The sequence below is a fragment of the Prosopis cineraria genome, unplaced genomic scaffold (genome assembly GCF_029017545.1).
Source record: "Prosopis cineraria cultivar Desert tree isolate PC_DT_omini unplaced genomic scaffold, ASM2901754v1 PC1, whole genome shotgun sequence".
Classification (NCBI taxonomy): domain Eukaryota; kingdom Viridiplantae; phylum Streptophyta; class Magnoliopsida; order Fabales; family Fabaceae; genus Prosopis; species Prosopis cineraria.
In genome coordinates, this window is record NW_026555332.1 from 40,184,991 (window position 1) to 40,206,298 (window position 21,308).

The window sequence follows — 21,308 nt, forward strand, 5'->3', positions numbered from 1 at the left end:
ATCAAACTTACACTGGACATCTTTTTCAGGGTTGGCACTGTCAGCTAACTGAAGAACAATTTGTTGCTGTAAAAGAATTGGTAAACAAATCACATGCCTCTTGTTTGTTTAGTATTCTTTATATGTGTAGTTCTTTATATATGTAGTGCAGGAAAGAAATAATTAGGAATTATCATATATTTGAACGGTATTTTTGCCTTTAGCAATCTTGATATGCATCCAACTTGCCTTGAGTTTCCTGCATCAACTTGGCTGACATTTCTCCCATCATTAACATATCCAACCCCTGCTTTACACCCCTATCTGCAAAGAAATTCACCATCATGTTATTGTAGTATTATGATACATTAACGATATTAATCATTGCATTCTTCTTTTCCTCGGCCATAATACAAAGACTGCATTTTCATGTTTGGCTTTTAAAAACTTCTGTGCAAACAATGGCCTTAAATGGCTGACCTTTTGATTCATTTTTGAAGTCAATAGAAGAACTTCATCTACAAATGGAGCTGGATTTCTGAGTATCACAAACTCACAATGACACTTAAATGCAGATTTGGTCCTTTGGCAATTAAAATAACGACTAAAGAAAGATTTTACAGTTCTGAAGATATTATAACTGTGATAGAGTACTGATTATAGTGAGATAATGGATAATTTGAGAAGTTAGAGATATATTAGGAGTAAATATTATTTTATATTATTTTAGATATTTTCTATTTTATAATATTATTTAGATACTTAGTTATTTAGATTTTATTCAGATATTTAATTATTTTAGATTGTATTTTCCATTATAAATATGCTTTAGCAACTTAGAAGAAGGATCCCATCATTTGAATATCTTGGATATTTTCTATTCAATTATTTTCTTCCTTATTTCTTTCTACCTATCTTGGATCCTATCATTTGAATATCTAGATAAAATTTAAATAACTAAATATCTAAAGAAAATCTAAATAACTAGATTTCTAAATGAATATCTAAATAATAATATTAAATAGAAAATATATAAAATAATATTTATTCTTAATATATATCTAACTTCTCAAATTATCCATTATCTCACCATAATTGGTACTCTATCAAACTGTAATTGTGCCAGTTGATTAATCATTACTAGATGGCAAGAAATGCTAATTAAAAAACTTATGAGATGACATGGTAGCTTCTAATTTCGCAAATAATCTTTATGTGGAAGCTTTTTCTTAATTCACTTGTTTTATTTTTAAATTTATTTGTATTTCCAGCTCAAAACTGCTATCAACCGTGCAACCTCCCGAAATGACTTGTTGACTATTAGAGATGCCCTTGAAGTTTCTTCTGATATGTACAAGAAAGACATAAATAACGTGGCAGATTATGTCCAGCGCCATCTTATTTCTCTATCTATTTGGGAGGAGTTACGGTATGTATTGCATGTTATTATTTATTCAGGGTTTAATCATCAGGAGTATAGTCGTTTGATAATCATTTGTTGTATCATTACATGGTTGCTTTTTCATTCTCTTTCCATTGCACCTGGCTTTTGCTTTTGCTCTTTTCTTTCCTTGGCTTGTTTGAGAATCACTGATAGTTTTAAATCTGATGCCTTCAGCAAACTTTCACTCAAGAAATCAACTGGCTGACTATTATCGTCTCTAGGTTAAATTTCTAGTACTGTCTTTAAAGGGCCAGAATCATGTGAGACTTGTCTATAACATTAGTTTCCACTTTCCAGCATTTTAAAGGATTCAAATTTGACTCCAATATCAGACTGGGGGTCATATGAGGCAATGGGTTTCATTGTATGTAAGAGGGAATTATCAAGGTTAAGATGGGCACCCAAGTGAGGTGAAGAATCTCTCCACAAGTTAGCTTTTGAGGTGAAAATTAACTGACTTGTGGCCTGTTTGGTTCTATTGCGGGCTTCCCTAGGAATGGTAATCCAGAATGCATTACCATTAGAAAGTGTGTTTTTTACATTTTTTTCCCTATAGAGGAGTCCATATTACTCAATGTGGGACTAGGGATCTCAGACCACATTGGTTTCCATCAAATACTAAGTAGCTTAGGAGGTTCCCGTAACAAAAGTATGTGCCTTTAAACATCAAATTGGTTATGGCTCATTTAGATATAATGCAAGATTAGATAAGTTCCAGAAGATGCATCGGACCTGTGTTTTCCAGAAGCTGTGCTTCTGATTATACAAGCAATTTGGCAATTTATTCATGTGAACTCATAAGAGTAGTTGATAAAGCATCACCATATAGTGTATGGAGGTCCAATATGTTAGAATAGGTTTTGGCAAATTTGTCATCATGTTATTAAGTTGTTTCTCCTAGTCATGTTTGACATGGGTTCTCAAATCTGTCTGTAGGATGAAGCACATATCCAAGTCTTGGTTCTCATTCACTGTTGTGCTTCGTGATTTGTTTTATAAGGACGTTGAGAACGTGGAATTTTTTTCTTGGCTAACAAAAACCGTGAATTGAGTTATTTATAAATTTTAATATTGTAGAAATCCACATTACTTAATTTTTATGTACTTACATCTTTTAAAGTCCATTATTTTTATGAAGATTCCAATGATAGAAAGATAGTATTGTGAACATAATTCATGCAATTTCCATGCAGGTTTTGGGAAGGGTATTTTGACTATTTAATGGAGCAATCTTCAAACGAGTAAGGGTTTCATAAATCTTCTAAATTCTTGTATTTGATTTTTCTATGATTGTCTTTTGTTTCCCTTTCTGTAAGGATGCTTTTTGTAGTGAATGAGCAATCTGCTTCTCTCGATAATCATCAAAGGGAGCCGAGTACGTATATGTAGGAATAGGAGCAATAATCTCTCCGAAAAATAAGGGACCAGTATCGGTCAGTAGCTAAATAAGATAATATCTAATTAACGACTGATCCTACCCAATCTCCTAGGATAACGAATATTAATAGAAAATATTTACGCATAACATCTAATAATTACATGGTCTGACCACACTCCTCCTCAAGTTGGAGCATAGATGTCTGTCATGTCCAACTTGCGTATACAACTATCAAATGCTGGTCCATGTAGGCCTTTGGTCAGTACATTTGTAGCCTGTAGCTTTGTAGGGAGGTATATAAGACATACTATACTTTCTTCCACTTTTTCCCTTATGAAATGCCTGTCTATCTCCACATGCTTGGATCTTTCATATTGAACAGGATTCAAAGCCATACTTATTACAGCCTTGTTGTCACAATAAAGTTTCAATGGTGGATCAACCTTGACATGTATCTCTTCCATTATGCGTCTTATCCACAATCCTTCTGAGATGTCTTGGGAGAGAGATCTTAGTTTAGACTCAGCACTGCTTTTAGAAACTGCCCTTTGCTTTTGGCTTTTCCAGGTAACAAGATTTCCCTATACAAATGAGCAATAACCTGAAGTTGATCTTTTATCCTTATAGGTTCCTCCCTAGTCTACATCCGAGTAAACTTCTATTAATCTTTGCTCTTGCCTTTGAAAAATAAACCTTTTCCGGGTGTGCCCTTTAGATACCTTAGAATTCTGTATGCAGCATCTATATGGCTCTTTCTTGGATCACACATACTTTGCCTGGCAACACTTACAGCAAAAGCTATATCAGGTCTAGTGTGGGAGAGATATATCAATTTTCCCACCAACCTTTGATATCTCTCCTTGTCTACAGGCTCATCTTTCTCTTCATTTTCTTCTAACTCTCCCTCAAGTTCCTCATTAGATTCTTCACTTTCTTTTCCTCTTTGGACTTCTTTTTTACCTTCTTTACTACAATTGGCGTATCTACAAGTTTGCACCCTAACATACCAGTTTCCATTAGTAGATCAAGGATATATTTCCTTTGAGACACATAGAGCCCTTGTTTTGACCTTGCAACTTCCATTCCCAAAAAGTATTTTAAGTTGCCAAAATCCTTTACTTAAAACTCTTTACTTGAAGCATTTTTCACTCTCCCAATCTCCTCTTCATAATCTCCTGTAATGATTATATCATCCACATATGCTATGAGAAACACCTCTTATCGTTTTCCATTCTTACAAACATGGTGTGATATGAGAGACCCTGCTTATACCCTTCAGCTTTCAATACTCTTGAAAATATATCAAAGCACACACGAGGGGATTGTTTTAAGCCATAGAGTGATCTCTTCAGTTTACATACTTGATTTATGTGCCCTGTGCCGAAACCTGGAGGTAAGCTCATATAGACTTCTTCTTTGGGATCTTCGTTCAGAATAGCATTTTTTATGTCTAGTTGATGTAATGGCCATTCAAGATTTACCGCCACAGAGAGCAGAATTCTAATGGTATTTAACTTAGCTACAAGAGCAAATGTCTCCTTATAGTCTGAGCCATATGTTTGTGTAAAGCCTCGTGCCACCAATCTAGCTTTTAGTCTATCTAAGGCACCTGTGGAATCATGTTTTGGAGTAAAAACCCATTTGCACCCTACTACTCTTTTTCCCTTGGGCAACTTCACTATATCCCAAGTTTCATTCTTTACCAAGGCTTTCATCTCCTCCATAACAGCAGCTCTCCATTGTGGTATGCTCAAAGCTTTATATACATCACGGAGAATCTTCATTGTATCAAGATTAGTCACAAACACACGAAATTGGGGAGATAGAGCATGGTAACTTAAAAACTTCTAATAGGGTGCTGAGTGCATGATCTTGGTTGCTTTCTAAGAGCAATAGGTAGATCTAGATCATCTATCTCCTTCTCTTCAGCTATACCTTTCACTTCTGGTTCATTATTCTCCATAATCTCACCTTCAGGGACCTCTATCAGTTCTGAATCTGGTAGTGCTATTGGCATGACAGCCTCTACATCTCACCTCTTCTTCCTTGATTAAGTCATGAGTTCTTTTTCCGGTGCGGTACCTGCATTACTGTTATTCTTCAAAGGACTTTTCACTTTAGTTTCTGGCCTAGAAGTCTGAATTTCAGGAGCAGGTATGTTTGAAGCAAGAGGTTCAGAACAGTTTTGAGGCTGTTCTGGCTTGTCTGAAATAAAGTCAGGCGAGTCAGGCAGTTCTGAAGGTTCGAAAGTATTTTCTTGGTTTTCCTGACTCCCCAAATACTGAAATTCATTCCCCCTCTCCCCCTAAATCAAAGAATTTGGGAAAAAAGGGACAGATTTGAAGAATGTGACATCTCGACTGATATATAATTTCTTAGATGAGGGATCAAAACATTTATACCTTTTTTGAGTGGAGGAATAACCAAGGAAAATACATTTGACAGCTTTAGGATCCAATTTGTGGGAATGATGAGAATGGACAAAAGCTGTACAACCAAAGATTTTGGGGGGAAGATGAGTATCAATATGAGGAATAGAGTGAGATTCTTTTAACTTATCAAGTGGGGTAACATGAGACAAGACACGGCTAGGCATGCGATTTATCAAGTAAGTTATAGTGAGTATTGCATCACCCCAGAAATATTTAAGGACATTATGTGTAAACATGATAGCACGAGCAACTTCCAATATGTGTCTACTCTTCCATTTAGCAATACCATTTTGTTGTGGGGTGTTGGGACATCTACTCTTATGAATGATGCCATGGTTTTTTAAGAAAATATTCATTGACTTATTACAATATTCAGTTCCATTATTTGTATGAAGTACTTGGATTGTGGTGTCAAATTGAGTTTTGGTCATGGTATAAAGTTTAGAGAAAATAGTGGGAACACTAGATATATCATGTAATAAGTAAACTCAACATAATCTAGTGTGGTCGTCAATGAAGGTAACAAACCATTTGGTATGAGTACGATTAAGAACACGAGCAGGACCCCACACATCACTATGAATAATGGAAAAAGGACGAGAAGATTTATATTCAGAAGATTTGTAACTAGATCTTTGATGTTTAGCAAGTTCACAATCAGTACACTGAAACGAAGACAACTTATGGAATTTAGGAAATAAATGAGATAAATATTGAAAGTTTGGATGACCCATTCTCCTATGCCATAACATAAGATCATTGAAGTCCTTATTCTCAGAGGTAGAGGCAATATTGCACCGGATTCTAGACCAAAGATTACTCACGGTTGATTCATCGAGATAGTAGAGACTATTATGTTCCTTAGCATTCCTAATCATCCTTCTTGATGAGAGGTCCTGAAAAATACAATGGGTAGGACAAAAATGAGCCCAACACTGAGCTTGTTTTGTCAATTTACTAATGGACAATAAGTTGCATGCTAGGTAAGGCACATAAAGTACGTCTTCTAATTTCATAACATCAGAGATAATAACATTCCCTTTACTCGTTATAGATAAGGCAGACCTATTAGCAGTACTGACAGTTTCATGCCCAGCACAAGGTGTATAGGAACTAAATAACTTAGAATCTGATATCATATGATTTGTGGCTCCAGTATCAACAATCCACTTGAAATTACTAGTAGTAGTAAGTGAAGCACAGTTACCTTTGTGTGCTATTGATGCAGTGTGACCTTGCTTCTGATTCTGTTCAGCCTTTTGAATCACATCAAGCATTTCAATCAACTTACCTAGCCGTTCTTTGTTTATCAGAGGTAATGAATTTGAGTTAGTCTTCTCTTATAAAATGTCATGAGAAGTCTAATATCCCTGCGTCTTTCCCCTTCTAGGCTTCCAATCTGCTGGCTTCCCATGCAATTCCTAACAAGTCTCACGAGTATGCCCTTGTTTCTTGCAATGTTCACACCAAGCCTTCCTTTTTTGGCTTCTATGATCTACACCTTTGTTAACAAGTGCAGCAGAGTCTAGAGACGGTGAAGAATTGGGAACCATAATAGGGAGCATCACCTTACGTCGTGAAGCTTCTAGGTGTACTTCGGAGAAAACTTCTCTTGTTGAAGGTAGTGGTGATTTGCCGAGAACACGTCCACGTACATCATCTAGAGATTGATGTAACCCAGCTAGGAATTGAAAAACACGTTCATTTTCAATTTGCTCCTTATAACGAGCCGCATCAGTAGCATTTGACACTCCACCTCAGTCATTAGATCGAGTTCTTGCCACAATGCAATAAGCTCCAACCAGAATGCAGTAACTTTTTGTTCACCTTGTTAAATGGTCCACGTCTTTGTTTTGAGTTCATAAAGGCATGCTAAGTCTTTTCCATCTGAATAAGAGACTCGCACAGCCACCCATATCTCATGCGCGGAAGGTAAGAACATAAAACTTTGTTGAACTTCAGGTGTCATCGCATTAATGAGTCACGACGAGACCAGAAAATCATTGGTATACCACCGTTGCCTTTCATCGGGTTTGGTTTCATTTGGGATTCTGGACAAGCCATCCAGAAGACTTGTCTTACTTTTGCCTCCAGCAGCAAGTTTCATAGCTTGTGCCCATGTGCGATAATTGTCGCCCTTTAGCTTCACAGTCACGATTTGCATCGAAGATCCATCGTGGTTAGTAGTCAACCCAGAATGACCACCAACCTTGTTCAAATCATACAGCGAGGACCCATCACTCTGCATCATCGGTGAAGATGGGCGACTGGGGTACAACTCGTTTATGATGCTTTCTAACTCGTGCTCGGCGTCAAAAATTATTTGGAGAAGCAGTCGGCTTTGATACCATGTAGTGAATGAGCAATCTGCTTCTCTCAATAATCATCAAAGGGAGCTAAGTACATATATACAGGAATAGGAGCAATAATCTCTCCGAAAAATAAGGGACCAGTATCGGTCAGTTGCTAAATAAGATAATATCTAATTAAAGACTGATCCTACCCAATCTCCTAGGATATCGAATATTAATAGAAAATATTTACACATAATATCTAATAATTACATGGTCTGACCACACTTTTCCTCTACCTCATTTCTTTCACTTGTAAATGCTTACTAAAATTTTCTTCTCTTTAAACGTCAACAGTTTTTATGTTGTATCATATTGTCCAATTAACATATCACTATTAATGTATGCTTTTCATGACATTCTGCATTTTGATTTTTGTTTTGTACCATCTGTGCAATTTTTTTTTTGGCATCTGTCATGTGCCATCAATGTGGCTACGCCTATAATGTTTCTTTTCTGAACTTTTCCTGATCATTCTGCCATAGGTCAAATTGGTTCTACAATTGAGAAGTGTTGGTCAAGCTGTTTTCTAGTTCACAGTTCTGTTTTCTTAACTTACACAGCCAAGTGATTGTTGCAGCCAGATCAATAGCTATCCGCCTGATTGTCATACAATTCAAATTCTTTAAGGACAGGTTTAATATCATGGCACAATCAATGTGTGAGTTACACTAAGGAATATTTAAAACAATTTTGTAGCCCACCATTTTTTGTCTGATCAAAGCCATATTGGCATCCCAAGGAAGCGAAGGGGAGATTTTAAGGGGTTAGATTAAAAAAAAAAATTGAAGAAGTGGCGCATAAAGTTCTTCATTGATTTTCCTTGCTCTTTTTACATCTTCATTAACCTGTTGTAATCCCACGTGTCCATTTTTTAAAAGTTGAAATCATTAAAATGTTCCCTCCCTTACCCTCCCCTCCATTCCCCTCAAACCTTAATGGAATTCCAGAGGTCATTCTTTTGTCCTCATCTCTTTACATGTATTCTAAATAAAAGGGTGATTCAAATCTTCGAGAAACATTAAACTGTATTTGCTGCAAAATGAACTTTAGCAACAGAGAGAATCTTCTTAAAGTGGGATATCTGAAACTGTAAGAATGGGGGGAAGAAATTTTGAAAGGTCTGAATGTGACATACTGCCACATTATTATTGAGGAGGAAACTAAGCTTGACATATAGACCAAGTGGTATCCATCTAGATGTTCAATAGACATATCCTCTTGTATTCCCTCTGATTAATGCATATATTAGCTTATAAGAATGCTAGTAGCATCATGGTGTGCATTTATTTGCTGCAAAAACTCTACGAGGTACATATTCAAGGTTCTTGTTTACTCTTTCTGCCCACAAGATGGTATTAATTTACCCTGGATAACAGAATGTTGGTTGTGCTTTTCATATCTAGTTAATAAAGAAATGGAATAGATTGTCACTTTGAGCATTTTCTTGATTCAGAGATAATATCTTCTCGTGACATGTTTTAAATAATTAGTATACTAATCAAGTAAAGAAAATGCCAGCAGGTTGTATACGTTACCCACAACTTTTATTCATCTATTTCTTTTATTTTAACCATCCAGTACACTTCAATAAGATGAGGACTATCTACTTTACTTGTTACGCATCCCTTGTCAATCATTTATTCTTTAAAATCCACTGGTAGTTTAGATTGAGAGATGAGTATATGCTTATTTTTTCTTCTCAACTACTATTTACCCGAACATTTGAGTTTCCTGGTTTGATATATGAAATCAAATACGGGTGTATTATTCTGTAAAAAGACCCTTGCTTATGAGTTGACCATCTTGTGCCAGGTCCGCCAACTATTCATCTCTGGTGACAGCACAGCTGATTGTAGTGGCATCACATATGGTACTGTTTTTGTTTTCATATGCTTAGTTTTTCCTTTTATTATTCCAAAATTCATCTTTGGCAAATGGTTTTTTTCCCCCAAAATACTGAAACTTCTCTCTCTCTCTCTTTTTTTCCTAACTACGATACAGGTTGGGCTTGGGCTTCCTGACAATGATGCTTGGTACATGATTGAAACAATAGCTGAGAGAAATAATGTTGGGTCCAAGCAGTTTGTAAGTTAGATTCTGTGTTTCAAAGCGTGGTTCTATTTTAAATTTATATTTATTATGCATAAAATCAGGGTAGAAAAGGAAATTATGTCTGACTTTTTTCAAAAACAAACCTACTTTACATAAAACATGTGCTTAATTCTACCATAAATAAGAAAAAATCAAATTTGAATTTCAAGCCACAAATCAGATCAGAGTTGAATCTCATCACCCTTGCCATGGATTCTCCATGACTTATTTTCTTCTTGATCTTCCTCACTTGATATGGGAAAAATATATTTTTCATTCATACTGAGTAGTGTGCTACAAAAGCATAGTTATACGCTAAGCTAGGAAACAAGGTAATAAAGACTAACAATAACTAATAATGCCTATTAACTCCTAATAAATAGAATAGAATATTTACAATAATTACAATATCACCACACTCCCCTTCATATTGGAGCATAGATACTAATTATGTCTGACTTGCTTATGCAACTTTCAAACGTAGGCTTATATAACCCTAGTCAAAACATATGTAGTTTGAAGATTGGTAGGAAAATAAATTGAACATATGATTCTTTCTTCCACTTTTTCTCTTATGAAATGTCTATCTACTTTCACATGTTTAGATCTTTCATGTTGAACAAGATTTAGGTTCATGCTTATAGTGGCCTTATTGTCATAATAGAGTTTTAGTGGAAGGTCCGCCTTGACTTGAATCTCCTCTAGAACTCGTTTCAGTTACAACTCTTCCATTATTTCTTGAGCCAACGCTCTTAATTCAAACTCAATACTGCTCTTAGAAACAACCTTTGGTTTTTACTCTTCTAGGTAACCAGGTTTCCCTACACAAAGGAACAATAACTAGAGGTTAATCTTCTTTCAAGATGAGTTCCTCTCCAATCTACATCTATGTAAACCTTTATGGTTCTTTGCTCTTGTTTTGGGAAGAATAACCTTTTGCTAGGGGTACTTTAGATACCTCAAAATCTTGTAAACTACTTCTATATGCTTTTTCTTTGGTTCAGATATGTATTGACTAGTCATACTATTTGCAAAAGCAATATCCGGTTTTGTATGGGAGAGATAAATTAGCTTCCCAACAAGTCTTTGATATCTTTCTTTGCAATCTTCCTCTTCTTTCTCATTTTCTTCTTCTTTCTCAACCTCATCATCAAAATTGTCTTCTTTTTCTTCTGACTTTTCTTAATTCTTCTTAGGCTTGTTTTTCTTTGGAACCGCAATAGGTGTCTTAGTAGGCCTACAACCCAACATACCTATTCCTTTCAGGAGGTCAAGTACCATACTTCCTCGAAGATACATAGATTCTTTTCTTTGACCTTGCTACTTTCATGCCAAGAAAGTATTTCAAGCTATCGAGATCCTTTACCTCAAATTCTTTTCCCAAAGAAATCTTTATTCTTATTATTTCCTCAAGATAGTCTCTTGTGAGAATGATGTCATCAGCATATACAGTAAGGATGTACCTCTTACCTCCCTCAGCTTTGACAAACATCATATGGTTTAACAATCTCCGCTTATAGCCCTCTAGCTTGAGAATTTTCGAGAACCTATCAAGCCATGCCCTTGGAGACTGCTTTAAGCCATATAAAGATTTTTTTAGTCTACACACTTGATCGCTTCTACCTTTATTAAATCCTAAAGGTAGAGTCATGTATACTTCCTCTTTGGGTTGGCTACTCTAATGGTGTTTAATTTTGCCACTTGTACAAAGGTTTTTTAGTAATCAATACCATATATCTGAGTAAACCACCCTTTCTCTACCAAGCGAGCTTTTAACTTGTCAAGAGTATCATCGGCCTTGTACTTTTGGATAAAGACCAACTTGCAGCTTACAAGCTTCTTGCTATTCGGTCTTGGAACAATCTCCCATGTTCCATTCTTCTTTAGAGCTTTCATTTCTTCTATAACTGTATTCCTCCTTTCTGGTATTTCCAGTGCCTCTTGGATGTTGTTGGAAATGGCAATTTTACTGAATTAGTGACAAATGCCCAATAACTCGAAGAGGGAGCATTGTAGGATATATGTTCTGTATTCAATGTAAGGTACAAGAACAAGGTTGTTTTCTGAGAGCAATGAGTAAATCAAGATCATATTGGTCACTAACCTATTTAGGAATTTGTTGAGGTGGTTTAGGAGCTACCACTAGTTTTGACTCTTTTGGTGCTTCAAGTATGAGGTGCTTTCCTTGGATTTATGGCAAGTAAATTAACAAGTATTTGTCTTTTTGCTTCTCTACATCTCCCCTTACTTTTGAGTTGTCTTCTTTGATTGACACGAGATGGTGATGTAGAAGGTGAGCGTGATGGTTCTGGTAATTGTGGTGGTAATGGCTCTGTTTGTGTAAAGCAAGAATGTGGGATTTTTGAGAGGAGAAATATGATTTTTCATTAATCATAATAGTAGGATACAGAAGACTATATATACACAAAGCTAGAAGACAAGCAAATAAATGGCTAATAATTCCAATAAATCCTATTAACTCGTAATAATCAGATAATAATATTTACAATAAATACAATATCTCGACACTCCCCCTCAAGGATCATAGATGTTAATCATGTCCAACTTGCTTATGTAACTTTCAAATGCAGGCTTATGTAAACCCTTCATCAAAACATCTGTAGCTTGAAGGTTTGTAGGTAAATAAATCAAACATATGATTCCTTCTTTCACTTTTTCTCTGATGAAATGTCTATCCACCTCCACATGTTTTGATTTCTCATGTTGAACAGGATTTAAGGCCATGCTTATAGCTGCCTTATTGTCACAATAAAGTTTTAATGGTGAGTCCACTTCGACATGTATCTCTTCTAGGATTCGTTTCAGCCATAACTCTTCCATTATTCCTTGAGCCAAAGCTCTTAACTCGGACTTAGCACTACTCTTAGAAACAACTCTTTGCATTTGACTCTTCCAGGTAACCAAGTTCCCCCAAACAAAGGAACAATAACCAGAAGTTGATCTTCTATTAGGATGAGTTCCTCTTCAATCGGCATCTGTGTAGACCTTTATAGTTCTCTGTTCTTGTTTCTGGAAGAATAACCCTCTACCGGTAGTACCTTTTAAATATCTCAAGATTCTATAGACTGCTTCCATATGTTTCTTCTTCGGCTCAGACATGTATTGGCTAGCCATACTTACTGCAAAGACAATATCCGGTCTTGTATAGGAGAGGTAAATCAACTTCCCGACAAGCCTTTGATATCTCTCTTTATTAGTGGCCTCTTCATTCTCATTGTCTTCTTCTTCAACCTCATCATAAGAATCATCTTCCTCATTTGACTCTTCCTTATTCTTCTTAGGCTTCTTTTTCTTCGGAACCACAATAGGGGTTTCAGCTGGCCTACAACCTAACATACTTGTTTCCTTCAGAAGATCAAGTATATACTTCCTCTGAGATACATAAATACCTTGACCTTACAACTTCCATCCCAAGGAAGTGTTTCAAGGCACCAAGGTCTTTTACCTCAAATTCTTTGCCCAGAACAACCTTTACTCTTGTTATTTCCTCAAGATAATCTCCTTTAAGAATAATGTCATCAACATATATAATAAGGATACACCTTTTACCTCTCTCAACTTTAACAAACATTGTATGGTCTGACAATCCCTGCTTATAGCCTTCTTGCTTGAGGACTTTTGAGAATCTGTCAAACCATGCCCTAGGAGATTGCTTTACGCCACATAGAGATTTCTTCAATCTGCATACTTGATCACCTCTACCTCTATCAAATCCTAGTGGTGGAGTCATGCAAACTTCTTCTTTTAGTTCTCCATTTAGGAAAGCAGTCTTGATGTCAAGCTGATGGAGTGGCCATTCTAGATTAGCTGCTACAGATAAGAGAACTCTAATGGTGTTTAATTTTGCCACTGGTGCAAAATTCTCTTTGTAGTCTATACCATATGTCTGAGTAAACCCTCTTGCTATCAAGCGTGCTTTTAACTTGTCAAGAGTTCCATCGGCCTTGTACTTTAGGGTGAAAATCCCCTTGCAGCTTACAAGCTTCTTGCCACTTGGCCTTTGAACAATCTCTCATGTTCCATTCTTCTTTAGGGCTCTCATTTCCTCCATGACTGCATTTCTCCACTCTGGTATTTCCAATGCCTCTTCAATATTGTTGGGAACAATAACTTTATCTAGAGTAGTGACAAAAGCATGATAACTTGGAGAAAGAGCCTTGTAGGATATGTGCTTTTGTATTGGGTGCAAAGTACAAGAGCAAAGGTTATTTTCTAAGAGCAATAGGTAAATCAAGATCAGATTGAACACTCATTTGTTCAGGACTTCGCTAAGGTGATTCAGGAGCTACCATTGGTTTTGACTCCTTTAGTGCTTCAAATACAAGTTGCTCTCCTTCCTTGGATTTATGCTTTCGAGAATAAACCAACAAGTCTTTATCTTTTTGCCTCTCTATATCTCCCCCTGATGTTGAATTATCTTCTATGACTGGCACAAGAGATGGTGATGGTGGTAAGGGTTTGGATGAGAGTGATGGTTCTGGTAATTGAGGTAGTAATGACTCTACTGGTTTGGACCAAGAATAAGGAAGCACTTGTTCTTTGTTAATATCTTGTTCCCAAGTTTGAGATTCACCTATATTCTCCCCCTGAATTGAAGAGTTGGGGTAAAAGGGCATATCTTCATGAAAAGTAATGTCAACGCTTACGTGTGTTTGAAAATAGGATTGAAACATTTGTATCCCTTTTGAGTAGGGGAATAACCAAGGAATACACATTTTGTAGCAGGAGGTCCAAGTTTACTAGATTGATGGATGTGAACAAAGGCTGTACACCTAAAGACATGAAGAGGGATGTTGGTTTCAATATGAGATGTGGAGAAAACACTTTGCAATTTTTGAAGAGGAGCATCAAAAGACAAAATACGACTGGGCATTCGATTGATGAGATAGGTTGCAGTTAAGATGGCATCCCCCCAATAAAACTTTGCGACATTATGCGTGAACATGAGGGCCCTAGCCACTTCAAGAATATGTCTATTTTTCCTTTCTGTAATCTTGTTTTGTTGGGGTGTATGGGCACAAGTGCTTCAATGGACAATGCTATGCTTGTGAAGAATGGTACTTAAGACTTGGTTAAAATATTCAACACCATTGTCGGTATGTAGAACTTGGATATTTGTGTTGAATTGGGTTTTTATCATGGTAAAGAAATTGATAAATACGGATGCAGTCTCAGACTTGTCTTTTAGGAGATACACCCAGCAAACACGAGTATGATCATCGATGAAGGTAATGAACCATTTTGATTTGGTGTGGTTTGGGATACGAGATGGACCCTATATATCACTATGTATGGTAACAAATGGTTTGGTGGGTGTATACGGTGTTCTAGGAAATGATGTTCGTTGGTGCTTTGCCAGTTCACACACTTCACATTTGACATCATGGTTGGTAGGGCAAAGGTTTGGGGACAAACAAGATAAATAATGAAAGTTAGGATGCCCCATCCTCTTATGCCATAACAGAATATTTGTATCTTTAGAGGTCGATATAGAGTTACATACATTAGTGGCTTGATGGTGACTCTCTCTAGCATTCTCAAGGAAGAAGAGTCCCTCGCACTCTTTAACACGTCCAATTGTCATACCCAATGATAGATCCTAAAAAACACAATGAGTTGGAAGAAAATTAGCACAACATTTAGATTGCTTTGTTAGTTGGCTAACAGACAACAAATTGCTTGCTAATTTTGGTATATGAAGAACAGATTCTAGAGTGATAGATTCAGAGATATGAACACTCCCTTTCCCTGCAATAGGAGTAAGAGACCCATCTGCAATTTTGACTTTCAAATTTCCAGCACATGGAGTATATGTAGAAAATAATTGGTGGTTATCGGATTCGATGTGCCAGAGTCTACGATCCACACTGTTTCAGCCCTCGACGTTTTTAAGGCTTGAAGAAAATTACCTTTTTGTGCCAAGAAGATAGAGACTGATTGTGGAATTTGACTAACACTTAGTGCATCAGATTCAACAACTTGTGATGACAGTTTTGCAAGTTTCATCATCCATTGTCGAAAGCTTATAAGCAAACGGGCACAAATCAAATCAAGAAGACCAAGACATACCACTTCTAGGATTAGAAGTCCCATTTCCCTTAGAAATGTTTGGGTATTTGTGTTCTTTAGGTCCAATTTGTTCTGACAATACGCATATTCAACGAACAAGGCGAAGGCTTGGAAGACCCACAATAGGAAAATGTTGAGACTAGGTCGGAAATGGTCCATCATTGCCGGAACAAGTTGTCATTGCCGAAAACAGCTCACCACGTGCTTGGACTCTCCCTCTAAAGCAGACTGGACGAGTGGTGCGTGTGACAGCCACGCGCCGTTGACGGACGCCAAACTTCAGGGTTGCGCCGATCGGAGGTCTCTAGTCCTTCCTTGGTCAGCAGTGAGATCCAACGGCGCCTCTCGTCCTCCATTAGGGTTTTATCCGTCAGCTAGTTTGAAACTATGCTATAGGGCGGAATAAAAAAACAACTAGGGTTCTGATCTACTGAGCTCTGATACCATGTGGGATTTTTGAGAGGAGAAATATGATTTTCCATTAATCATAATAGTAGGATACAGAAGAGTATATATACACAAAGCTAGAAGACAAGCAAATAAATGGCTAATAAATGCTAATAATTCTAATAAATTCTATTAACTCCTAATAATCAGATAATAATATTTACAATAAATACAATATCTCCACAAAGAATCAAGGAGCACTGGTTCTTTGTTAGTTTCTTGTTCCCAAGTCTGAGATTTACTTATATTCACCCCTTGAATTGAAGAATTGGGATGGAAAGGCGTGTCTTCATGAAAAGTAACTTCAAGGCTGACAAATGTGTGTTTGGAAAGAGGATCAAAACATTTGTGTCCCTTTTGAGTAGGAGAATAGTCAAGAATATGCATTTTATAGCACGAGGTCCAAGTTTACTGTTTTGGTGGATTTGGACAAAGGCTATGCACCCAAACACACAAAGAAGAAGGTTGGTTTTAATATGAGAGGTGGAAAAAAACACTTTGCAATTTTGGAGAGGAGTGTCAAAGGATAAGATATGTTGTAGTTAAGATAGCATCCTCCCAGTAAAAATTTGAAACATTGCGAATGAACATGAGTGCCCTAGCAACTTCAAGAATGTGTCTGTTTTTCTTTTTTGCAATCTCATTTTGTTGGGGTGTATGAGCATAGGTATTGTGATGGAGAACACCGTGCTTTTGAAGGAAAGAACTCAAGATTTGGTTAAAATATTTAGTACTATTGTCAATATGCAAGAGTTGGATACTTGTGTTGAATTGGATTTTTATCATGGTGAAGAAATCGATAAACACAGATGCGGCCTTAGACTTGTCTTGTAAGAGATACACCCAACAAATGAGTATGGTCATCAATGAATGAATCACTTTGATTTGGTGTGGTTTGGGATATGGGATGGTCCTTACAAATCACTATGGATGGTAGCAAAAAGCTTGGTGCGTATGTACAATGTTCTAGGGAATGATGTTTGACCATGCTTTGCTAATTCACACACCTCACATTTGGCATCTTGGTTAGTGAGAGAAAGGTTTGGGAAGGAGTGAGATAGGCACTGGAAATTGGGATGACCTATTCTCTAGTGCCATAATAGAGTATGTCTTCAGAAATCAATATAGAGTTGTATATATTGGTGACTTCTTGGTGACTCACTCCAGCATCTTTAAAGAAGTAGAGCCCCTCTCACTCTTTAGAATGTCCAATCATCACCCCTAATGATAAATCCTGAAAGACACAATGGGTTGGAAGAAAATTAGCACAACATTTAGGTTGCTTTGTTAGTTGGCTAACAAATAATAGGTTGCATGTTGATTTCAGTACATGAAGGACAAAGTCCAAAGCATTGGATTCAAAGATATGAATACTTCCTTTCCTAGCAATAGGGGCAAGAGAGCCATCTACAATTGACTCTCAAGTTCCTAGCATAGGGAACAGAGGTTGAAAACAATTCATGGCAATCAATCATATGATCTAATGCTCTAGAGTTAATAATCCACAAAGGTTTATTCTGTGACGTTTTTAGTGCTTGAAGGAAGCTACCCCTTGTAGCCACTAATATTGAAGAAACGGACTTAAGATATGTTCCACAACAACTGCAGCGTCAGACTTGGCAATTTTATGCATGGGTTTTAGCTCTAGGCTATCTAAGCATACCTCTATAGCATTTTCAACAATTGTAACATTACTGTGTCGGAGTTGAAGATGCATATTGTTTCTCAGAACCAAAGCAACCTTATTGCAAAGTGTAAGTGCACAAAACTGAAGTTGTAAAATAAAATGAAGACAAGAGAAATACAGTCCTTCCCCTAACAATGATTGGTAGAAAAATAATGGTAAGCAAACACACAGGAGAGCTGATTTGGTAGCTTGTCCAACAAAGAAAGAAGCACCCATGGCTGAAACATTGAAGGGAGTGGCTGGAAATGTGGAGTCAGCATCAGAGGAGCTGACCGTTGTCAAAAAACACTGTGCACGCGCTGACAACATGCCATTGGAGCCGAAACTGAAAGAGGCATGCGGAGCCCACACGCACTGCTGTATCCTGGGTTTGGCCTATCGAAAAATGCTAGTCCTTCCTAGGTGAGTGGTGACATCAATGGAGGAGAATGGCAGATCTAACCCTTACTCTGTCCATGAAAAACCCTACGCTGAGTTGGACAAATGAGAGGCATTCTGAAAACCCAACCCTAACCAAGCTCTAATACCATGTGAGAAAACATATATTTTTCATTCATACTGAGTAGTGTGCTACAAAAGGGTATTTATACACCAAGCTAGGAAACAAAGTAATAAAGACTTATAATAACTAATTTAATGCCTATCAACTCCTAATAAATGGAAAAGAATATTTACAATAATTACAATATCACCACACTTGAGTTTTCTTTCTTTCTTTTTTTTTTTAGATGATATTGTTTAGTTGTATTAGCTAGTCCATTTGTTTTAATGTTTGGTAGAGTTTTTTTTTTTTTTTTTTTGGGTTTTAACCTCATTAATGTTTGGTAGATGAAACTTTGGCTTAGTTTACTGAAATATTTCTTGTATGATTGTTTCAGATAAAACTTAGAGGGTTCTTGTCACACATCCAGCAACTACGGAATGGTTACTGGGGAATCACCTCTATGAAAACACAGTCTTTGTCATCCCTTGCATTGCCATCCCCACATACAAAAGATGCAAAAGATGAGCACCAGCAACCTGCTGAGGCAACTGGAAGAAGCTGGGTGCAGAGCATGTTCAGCCGTGATACAACATCAAGATCTAGCTCATTCAGCCGTGTTCGTAGATGGACTTCAGATGGGGGTACTTCTTTGTCATAACATTATGTTAGAGATAAAATTATTCCTTGGCCTTCAACTAACGGCTAAAGCTTTTGGGACAAAACATGGCAAATGAGGAGAGCTTGCACTAACACTGAAGATGGAGGTTGACTATGAGATAAACTGTCGTTGATAATGATATTGGATAACTAAACTCCTAAAAAATGACATTCTGCAAGACTCTAGATAAACTCTTGAACCACTAGGAGTTCTACTTATATAGGTTTCTCCGCAGTTCCAAAATTGTATTAAAATATTCAGCATAATTTATGTTATTAATGTTTTGGGATGAAAGGGCCTTTGTGCAAGAAGGCATTTTAGTGATAGTAATGAAGCTATTGATTGGGATTTACCTAACATCTCAAGCTCTTGTGACTAAATGGCTGTTGACACTAGGCATTATGTTCCAGTATGATTATTTTGTCTTGATTTTTAAATAGCATTAGTAATACGACTGACTTTACTATTTTATGTGTTTGGCAGCAAATGAGAATGAAACTTCTCGCAAACAAGATCCATCAACAATTGGGCAGAAGAAGCTTCAAATCAATGTTCGCATGCTTAGGGGTCATAGTGGGGCTATTACTGCTCTTCATTGTGTTACCAAGCGAGAAGTATGGGATTTGGTGGGTGACCGTGAGGATGCTGGCTTCTTTATCAGTGGAAGCACTGACTGTACAGTAGGTGTCAATTTCTGTTTTCTTTTACTATGAATTAACCCTTGTAATAATCAAAACTCAGTGATGTTTGTTGTGCTTATACACTAATGCAGGTTAAGATCTGGGATCCTAGTCTTCGGGGTTCTGAACTCAGGGCAACTTTAAAAGGACACACAAGGTTCTCTCTCTCTCTCACACACACACACATGCACGCACGCACACATGCATGTCTCCCTCATTTGTTATGAATTTATTCGGGTATGCAGAACTGTTCGAGCCATAAGTTCAGACAGGGGAAAAGTAGTTTCAGGATCTGACGATCACTCTGTTTTAGTGTGGGATAAGCAAACAACTCAGCTTCTAGAGGAGCTTAAAGGTCATGATGCACAGGTATATTAACTTTTGGAAGATTTCTCGGCTGTGTTCTATAATAACAATGTGAAGATTCATTTTTTGTAAATGAGTCATGGAATATATGGTTTGGATGTTGAAACTAATCTTTGACAGCCAATTTTGTAGGTCAGCTGTGTACGCATGCTCTCTGGAGAGCGTGTTCTAAGTGCGTCACATGATGGCACTGTGAAAATGTGGGATGTTAGAACTGATACTTGTGTTGCAACAGTTGGCCGTTGCTCTAGTGCTGTCCTATGCATGGAATATGATGACAATGCAGGAGTCCTGGCTGCTGCTGGAAGAGATGGGTATGTTTATAAAATTCAATATTAGATGCTCGCTTTTATGTATGATTCAGGTATTTTGTCATTGATTTGTTGTCTGTGATCTACTCTCTTGCTTGCTTCACAGGGTTGCTAACGTATGGGATATCCACGCGGGTAGGCAGATGCATAAGCTCTTAGGACATACACAATGGATAAGGTAAACAAAAAGCACTTAGATTTTACACTCATTACTCATTTACCACATGTATTTATCAATGTATAAATGTGAAGGCACTATCTGATCCTATATTAAAAATGCAGGTCCATAAGAATGTCCGGTGATACTTTAATTACTGGTAGTGATGATTGGACTGCAAGGATATGGTCTGTTTCTCGAGGAACATGTGATGCTGTTCTAGCATGCCATGCAGGACCAATATTGTGTGTTGAGTATTCTCCTCTTGACAAAGGAATTATAACAGGTGTGCCATCTCTGATTCTTGCATATGCTGTTGTTTTGATCTCTCTCTTTCTCTCTGGTTTTTTTTTGGATGGGTGGTTTGGAGAGAATTTTAGATGATAGAAGCTTCTTGTTCTGTGCTTATGTCTCAATTGCTAATTAAACTGTTGAAATGTTCCTTTACAGGGTCAACTGATGGCCTTGTAAGATTCTGGGAAAATGATGAGGGTAAGAGATTTGGCCATCTTACATTGTTTCGAGTTCAGCTATTTTGCGTTCTTGATGTTTACTTTATATTTAATTTGCACGCTATGTATAGTAATATATTTGTGCAAGACATTTTATGTAAGCATCATTATTTTTCACTATAATAACTTGCCCCTTGCAATGCTAGGGATATTTAAACTTCAAAGAAGATTGAGAATTACTCCCTCCGGTTCTTATTATAGACCTATTAACAACTTTACATAGATTTAGGAATTCAAA

General features: G+C 37.0%; 1 protein-coding gene across 2 annotated transcripts in view; it reads left to right on the forward strand.

Annotated features, from left to right (window-relative positions):
- Window positions 1-21,308, forward strand: part of LOC129317924 (DENN domain and WD repeat-containing protein SCD1) — a 38,507-nt gene that overhangs the window by 15,190 nt on the left and 2,009 nt on the right. For both annotated transcript variants that reach the window (XM_054962359.1, XM_054962351.1), the window contains exons 17-29: window positions 30-80; window positions 1,251-1,408; window positions 2,617-2,664; window positions 9,400-9,457; window positions 9,589-9,672; window positions 18,781-19,027; window positions 19,528-19,724; window positions 19,817-19,881; window positions 19,970-20,093; window positions 20,223-20,404; window positions 20,508-20,579; window positions 20,684-20,844; window positions 21,009-21,050. In XM_054962359.1, coding sequence (XP_054818334.1) covers window positions 30-80; window positions 1,251-1,408; window positions 2,617-2,664; window positions 9,400-9,457; window positions 9,589-9,672; window positions 18,781-19,027; window positions 19,528-19,724; window positions 19,817-19,881; window positions 19,970-20,093; window positions 20,223-20,404; window positions 20,508-20,579; window positions 20,684-20,844; window positions 21,009-21,050 — 1,489 coding nt within the window. The remainder of the gene's footprint in view (window positions 1-29; window positions 81-1,250; window positions 1,409-2,616; window positions 2,665-9,399; window positions 9,458-9,588; window positions 9,673-18,780; window positions 19,028-19,527; window positions 19,725-19,816; window positions 19,882-19,969; window positions 20,094-20,222; window positions 20,405-20,507; window positions 20,580-20,683; window positions 20,845-21,008; window positions 21,051-21,308) is intronic.